This window comes from Oncorhynchus nerka, linkage group LG2 (assembly GCF_034236695.1).
Source record: "Oncorhynchus nerka isolate Pitt River linkage group LG2, Oner_Uvic_2.0, whole genome shotgun sequence".
NCBI lineage: Eukaryota > Metazoa > Chordata > Actinopteri > Salmoniformes > Salmonidae > Oncorhynchus > Oncorhynchus nerka.
This window is the reverse complement of record NC_088397.1, coordinates 52267225-52274678: the sequence shown is the minus strand read 5'-3', so window position 1 is coordinate 52274678 and position 7454 is coordinate 52267225. Positions and strand designations below refer to the sequence as shown.

At 43.6% G+C, this 7454-nt stretch overlaps 1 protein-coding gene across 1 annotated transcript; it reads right to left on the bottom strand.

Annotated features, from left to right (window-relative positions):
• Positions 1 to 1065: 1065 nt before the first annotated feature.
• On the bottom strand, positions 1066 to 4822 carry LOC115145620 (protein snail homolog Sna-like). Its single transcript, XM_029687133.2, has 3 exons — positions 4430 to 4822; positions 3337 to 3849; positions 1066 to 2561 (listed from the first exon to the last, which is right to left on the bottom strand). The coding sequence occupies exons 1-3, from the start codon at positions 4503 to 4505 to the stop codon at positions 2374 to 2376; spliced, it is 777 nt and encodes a 258-aa protein (XP_029542993.1). The 5' UTR covers positions 4506 to 4822; the 3' UTR covers positions 1066 to 2373.
• Between the last annotated feature and the right edge of the window lie 2632 nt (positions 4823 to 7454).

The following is a 7454-nucleotide window of genomic DNA, read 5'->3' as shown; positions in this document are numbered from 1 at the left end:
GCAGAATGAGTGATTCCAATGTAGTATTAATAAGTTAACTAGAGAGCATAATCTGACTAAAACCGTTACTCACTTCAACTTGCAATGCTGTGTGATTTTATTAGCCGAGCCGCCACCCTCGCCTGAGGACACGCTAACAATTTACATCCTAAAACCACTGAATTAATTCAGTGGAACTTAATAGGCCTGCTGTATAAGAACATCCATGTCAAAGGTGAAATGGTAACAACCAAATGACGGAACTATTAATCCACCTCCCAGACCTCTCACTCCATATCGGACTCGTTGTTAGCTCACAGCAGTATGACCAAATGTCTAGAGCTCGCCACAGAAGTCTTATCTCCTGCTCAGTGAATATTTCCCTGACTGAGAAGAAAATGTGGAGTTTAAGAACCGTGCAACTAGAAGCTCCAGCAGACAGAGAGGCTGAGTGGAACAGCTCATCTCACCCTCGGCAACAGCCCACGCACCCTCGCTGCTCTGTGACCAGACCTGGGATACGTTTCCCAAAAGCATCATAGCACTAAGGTCTTAATTCCATTTAAACTAAAAATGGACAAAAGATAATCTTTGTGCTATGATGCTTTTGGGAAACCCACCCCTGAGCACCATGGGAACTTAGACTCTCCTGGCTACACAGACTCTGACTCACTGTCTGGGCTACATAGTAGGAGCTTCAACTCCCTCAACTAAGGAAATACAGACCTAGAACAAGTTTAAATCAGATGAATGTTGCCCAACAAATCTACTCTCTCTTTCACACACACACACTGTTTGCACAGTGGCTGCAGGAGGCGGTGGCAGGTGGAGAGATGGAGACATTGAGCCGGTGTACGCAGTAGTCCTTGTCCATCACTCAGTGTGTTCACCTGCACACCTGCCTCCCACTAAACGGCACAATGGGATATTCAAACTGCTCATTCACTCCCAACAGACTACATTTCCAGTTGTTGACAGAGAGCCCTATTCCAATTAACAGTCTCCAACCAAACATGCATATACGGTTGTTGTGTTAAGTAGTGCTAGACTCTCCTTCAAAAAAAAAAGGTAAAACAATACTTTTTAGAAACATAAATTATTTTATTGAATGCAAATCCATCAGCTATGAAATAATTGAAATAGAAGTGAAAAACACAAACACAGTAAAAAATAAGACTACATACAATCTGGACACCGCACTGCAAACCATAAAAGGTTTAGGAAATGTAAAATTCACCTCTTTACAGCCAGGGCTGTGAAACCGTGCCTCTATGACGTAAACATTTTAGACAAGGCATTTGGTCCCCTCCTTCCCCACAGTTCTGACTGTTTGATGCATAATGGTAAAACTACCAGCTGAGGCAAGAAGACACATCTTTGGTTTAGAAAGAATACATTTCACAAAACAAGTTTATATCTTACAAAAATGGCATAGGAAACACTGTTCTCTCCATCATTGGAGAGAACAATGGCAATAATTAACACTGTGGTAACCTGGAGTGCATGGCTTAGATTATCATTCAGGAATTAAAACGACATTGAAAGCTGAGAGCTTCCATAAGGAATAACAACAGAAACAAATGGCTTTATCCTGTCTTTGAAACACATCAGATTACATCTGGGCTTGATGTAGTCAAAGTAAAAGCTTAAGACGCACCCACTAGAGACATGCACACAAAGGGACCAACGGACCCCATCCTCTTTGTGATGATGACATACTTCCTCTTTCTGGGGGAGGTGGAAGTCACCTGTTATCAGCCCAGTGAAGGTCAGGGCCAGAGCACCTGTTAGCACCTTGTCTATCTACACCACTCTACCAGGGACAGCTGTGTGTGTGTGTGTGTGTGTGTGTGTGTGTGTGTGTGTGTGTGTGTGTGTGTGTGTGTGTGTGTGTGTGTGTGTGTGTGTGTGTGTGTGTCATGCTGAGAGATGTATCTCACACACGCACCCCTACCTCTCTCAGCAGCTGTGTCTAGGCCACGATGATCCTGAACTTGTCTGGCCAGAACAAAGGCCGGGATAGACAAAAACAATGGCACCACTAACCCTCATGAATCCACTACTGTATATGAGGAAAAACTAAGTTGGGACTGGGAGAATGGCAGGAGTACAGAGTTACTTACAGTCCAAAACATCTACCAGACTTGAAATGGGAGGAGTTTGAAAAATGTTCTTCTTCTTCTTTAAATGAGATTGAAACTGAGATGGCTGTGGAAGTTCCATCCAAAGAGATACGAGTCAGGGTCAACTTCCTCTCCTACCAATTAACGGTGAGTTAATGGTCTCTGTTGGCAGATTGGTTCAGGCTCCTCTGGTCTTGCTGGTGATATGAGTCTGTAGACTCCCCTACCGCCCTGAGGTCTCTGTGGGGAAAACTCCATGGCCCCTTCCTGCTCATGCTGTGGAAGAGGTGGAGCAGCTGACTGCGCTGTGTTTCTGGAGGAGGGACATGCGGCTGAAGGTACGGGAACACACGCCACACTGGTACTTCTTCACCTCAGCGTGGGTCTGCAGGTGCGCCCGCAGGTTGGAGCGGTCGGCGAAGGCACGGTTACAGTGTTGGCAGGAGAACGGCCGCTCACCTGAGAAGGAGGAGATGGTTGGAGGAGCATTGGATTGAGATGCATGACACTAACTGTGTGATGTTTCAGGGTGGCAGGTAGCCTAGTGGTTAGAGCTTTGGGCCAGTAACCGAAAGGTTGCTGGATTGAATCACCGAGCTGACCAGGTAAAAAGCTGTCGTTCTGCCCCCTGAACAAGACAGTTAACACACTGCTCCCCGGTAGGCCGTCATTGTAAATCAAGAATTTGTTCTTAACTGACTTGCCTAGTTAAATAAAGGAACACATTTAAAAATTGTAAGCCTGTGTATGAGACGGGTTCTGTGAACCTTCGCTTTGATTAGCAATACACACAACTACATCAATTTGGCTGTCTCGGAGCTCACCAGAGGGGTTAATTAACACCTCAGTGAATACAGCTAATTTAAATGGTAATATGAATCTGGTGTCAGGATCAGGACCACACTTGAATTAACATGATTAAATCAGTGCCAAATTAGATTACTACTTTCAAGTTGCTGCTGGTAGTAAGTGGGCCGTTTGAAAGCTGAAAGATTCCTTATGTTCTTTGTCCCCTTCATCACAATGTTATCATGCATTCTGTTGTCTCACAGAGTAGCCAATGATAAGATAATTCTCAGGGAGTCATTGTTACAGTGTGGTAGAACACAATGAGTGATCAATACAAAGCCCTTTGGGCTTGTTGGTCAAACTGCAGGTGTTGATCTAATTAACTGAATAATTGCCCCTGCCTTCTACAAAAGTAATATCCAATGGAAAGTGTAGGAGTTCTTACCTGTGTGTGTGCGAATGTGGCCGCGCAGCAGCCAGGGCCTGGAGAAGGCTTTCCCGCAGGTGGGGCAGACACAGGGTAGTGTGTGCGAGCGGATATGCATCTTCAGCGCCCCCAGGCTGGTGTACTCTTTAGGGCAGTGCTTGCAGAAGAAGGCTGGCCTTGCTGCAGTGACTGGGGCCACTCTCTCGTCCTCGGTCAGGGCCCCATGGCTCTTCATGCCTGTGCGTTTGGGGCGCTGGGGGGGGTGGTAGGTGTCTGTGGGCTCGGGGCTGGGTGGGTCAGAGGTGCGCCCCTCATCCTCCTCCCCACTGCTACTGGCACTGCTGCTGAGGCTGGATGGGGAGCTGAGGTCCAGGGGACCGGGGGTGGGAGAGGCATCAGTGGGGGATGTGGGGACGTAGAGGGCTGGAAGGAAGCTCACGTCCCATACCAGTCCTGTTGTGTAACAGGTGGCAGCTAAGTTATTGTCCCCTGCTGGAAGCTCAGCTAGTGGGTACCTCTCCAGTGAGGTGGCTGAGGGATGAGGAAGAGGGTTAGGTTATAGAGATACATTTACAGCACAGCTGACAGATACGGGGACGTTTTCATCATGGACATAAAATTAAATGTAACTGGAACACAACATAATGAATAGATAACATGAAGTTTGGATAGGCCATATATTTTCAACTTGTAAAGCAACAGCTGCCTGTCAGGTGTTTCTGTGATATCTTTATAAAATTCCAGAGTATTTTACACCAGAAACATTAGAGATTCAACCAAGCTGAGATTTCATGGGCCATTTCCTCCCACGTATTCACATGGGGTAGAAAAAAATGTATTGCAGCTCTGTGCAGTTTAGGGGGAACTACCTTCTTTTTTTTTTTACAACGAGCCTACTTGAAAAAATCGAATATGATTTGTACAGGTTGCCAACGTGGAGACAGTTTATGTTTGGGCAACACAAGTAAAAGTGGATCAAGTAAAACATATCCCCAGAGGTTTATTGTAAGGAGGAATAATAGAGAAAACAGATGGTTATCTATTCTGTAATGTTTTATGTATTTATGTAATGCATTCTACTTCATACAATTAATAAAGTAAAGCTACTCACCATTTTGACACTCCAGTTCACTATAGTTGGGTTTTTTATTGGCGAAATACTTTTTGACCAAGAAAGACCGAGGCATTTTTCCACTTTGCGAAATTTGTTCGTAAAAATATCCACCAGTCACGGGTTCAAACTTTGGAAATAGACAGACGTCTACGACTTAGACCCACATGAGAATAGCGGTATATAAAGAATAATATATCGTTGAAACTTATAGTCTACCCGTTTGTCTCAACCTGCTCAACTGTGGACCACTGTGTGACTGTCTAAATAACGGACTGTCTCCAAAATGCTGCTCTGTCCTCTGCTGAAATACTATGACGCCCTGAGGGCACACCCCACCTCCGCATGAGCGCAGGATGAGACCACTCGCTTACCCATTCCTAAACAAAAACATGTCCCCCAAAGCGTTCACCCGGCCTTGATCGCATTGACCTGCAGATAACACACATCACGCAATAGTATTGGCTATTCCAATTATGCAAATTAAACACTCGTGCATGAACACGTTGCCCTATTTGCTCCGGAATGGCGCAGTGGTGTAAGGCACTGCATCTCAGTGCTAGAGGCGTCACTACAGACCCTGGTTCGATCCCGTGCTGTTTCACACCCGGTCGTGATCGTTCTTAACTGACTTGCCAGGTTAAATAAAATAAATAATGAACCTTCTATGGAGACTTGCGCAACCTTGTCATATCAATATACAGACAAGCATTATTGTCTTATTCGACTTCAAGACAATAATGCTTGTTCTTTAAGAAGTCAGTATGTCTAAAACAAAAGAATGATGGTTTGGTGTGTGCCGATTCTATCAATGCTAGCCTACATAGGCGCTATAGGCCAGGTCACATAGGGTGCGACTGGCCTTTCTAATGGTTTTGTTCAGCATTTTCAACATGCAACATTTGGATAAAAGACCCCTTATTCAGATACGAAAATTGTTTTAGTATTGTGTGAATACTAACTATTGTGTGAATACCAACACTTGGCAAGAATGTATTATGTCAAGAAAATACACCCGATTTACCGGTACCAGTGCCTCATTTGCTGCTGGTAGTTTCATGACGCCACCTTTTGGGTGGAAATGGTATCTGAATCAAGTTCAATATCAACAGGTTTCAGTTCGACAAGTTCACACAAGATGTCCTACCTGTCCCAGACCTGCTGTTTTCAACTCTCTAGAGACAGCAGGAGCGGACTGACATTTACTCCTGAGGTGCTGACATGTTGCACCCTTGACAACCACTGTGATTATTATTATTTGACCCTGCTGGTCATCTATGAACATTTGAACATCTTGGCCATGTTCTGTTATAATCTCCACCCAGCACAGCCAAAAGTGGACTGGCCACACCTCATAGCCTGGTTCCTCTCTAGGTTCTGTCCTTTCTAGGGAGTTTTTCCTAGCCACCGTGCTTCTACACCTGCATTGCTTGCTGTTTGGGGTTTTAGGCTGGGTTTCTGTACAGCACTTTGAGATATCAGCTGATGTAAGAAGGTCTTTATAAATAGATTTGATTTGATGTGATGTCCTACATCTGCATTGAGCTTGCAGGTGTTTCAAAAAACAAGTGTTTCAGCCTAGCTCAGTGCTTTCTGTTGGGGCAGCCAGTGTAAATTACAGAGCCTAAGGGTTGGTAATGTTCTCTAGTTGCACCATGATTGGCTCAGTGCTCTGTCACTCATGGGGACAATACGTCACTGCAAAATCTACAGGGAGAGCTCGAAAATGTAAGCTCCTTGGGTGCTGCCATAGACTTACATTAGAAGTGCCCATCCAAGAAAGCTCAAGGACATTGGCCACAGATAAACGGATGTCAAATCACGTTATCTAACGTAGCTTTGATTGAACTGATCCTGACAACATCATACTTTCAATATCTTAGCTACCAAGAGCTAGAGCTCCTACCTGAAGATCCTTGACGTCATATTTCAATCTTGTTTTTTTCAGAGTTCGCAGTTGTCTTGAAAGCACCATAAATCCAGAGAATGCCAGACTTCGATGACAAAGTTTAATGACAAAATGTGTCCACATGAAGGACCGCCGCGCCATCTTCCTGTTCTAGTGAGCACAGCACAACAAGGTGAGTCCAAAAATGTCTTGTATGCTGCTGCATAAATGATGTAATATGCCAGGGAGATATGTATACTGTAGCTAAAAAAGTATGTTTGTTGTATAGTAAGATGTTAGTAGCCCATGTGCCTCACCCTAACAATTTGGTGCCTTTCCCTCTCATAGCTTAGCCTACTGTTCTGACTTGGTGGTGCACATGTAGCCTATAGCTTGTTTTAGATAAATGTAATTGTCAAATATTAGAAGAGCTTTCATTGTCTGCTTATATGCCCCTTTTATTTATCCTATGGTTCTGACTTGGTGTACAGGTCGAATACTGTAAGAATCGCTCATTCTGTCGCTGTACATTTCAAAAGTGTAAAATGAAACAAAGCCAGAACCCATACAGCCATTTCTTGTGGCTCAGATCAGGGACAAAATGTTGTGTTGTGTACAGATGATCTTAGTTTGAGGTTAGGGTTAGGCATAAGGTTAGCAGTGAGGTTAAGGTTAGGGTTAGGTTTAAAATCAGATTTTAAGAATTGAAATTGTAGAAATAGGCGGGGTTTTGCCATAATTATGACTTTGTGGCTGTGGTTTAAGATACTTAAGTAAAAATACTATAAAGTACTATTTAAGTAGTTTTGGGGGTTCTGTACTTTACACCTTTTTTTTTTACAATTTCTTTTTTTTACCTCACTACATTCCTAAAGAAAATAATTTACTTTTTACTCCATACATTTTCCCTGACACCAAAAAGTACTCGTTACATTTGGAATGCTTAGCAAGACAGGAAAAGGGTCCAATGGACTCACTAAACACACATGCTTCATTTGTAAATTATGTCTGAGTGTTGGAATGTGCCCCTGGCTTTCTGTAAGTAAATAAAACATACAAGAAAATGGTGCTGTCTTTGAAATGATTTGTACTTTTAACTTTTGATACCTAAGTATATTTAAAACCAAATATTTTTAG

Coding starts and splice junctions, on each gene's coding strand:
- LOC115145620 (XM_029687133.2), bottom strand. CDS start 4,505: ATGCCTCGGTCTTTCTTGGTCAAAAAGTATTTCGCCAATAAAAAACCC. Junction 3,850..4,429: donor TGAACTGGAGTGTCAAAATG/GTGAGTAGCTTT, acceptor CTCATCCCTCAG/CCACCTCACTGGAGAGGTAC. Junction 2,562..3,336: donor CCACATTCGCACACACACAG/GTAAGAACTCCT, acceptor CCTCCTTCTCAG/GTGAGCGGCCGTTCTCCTGC.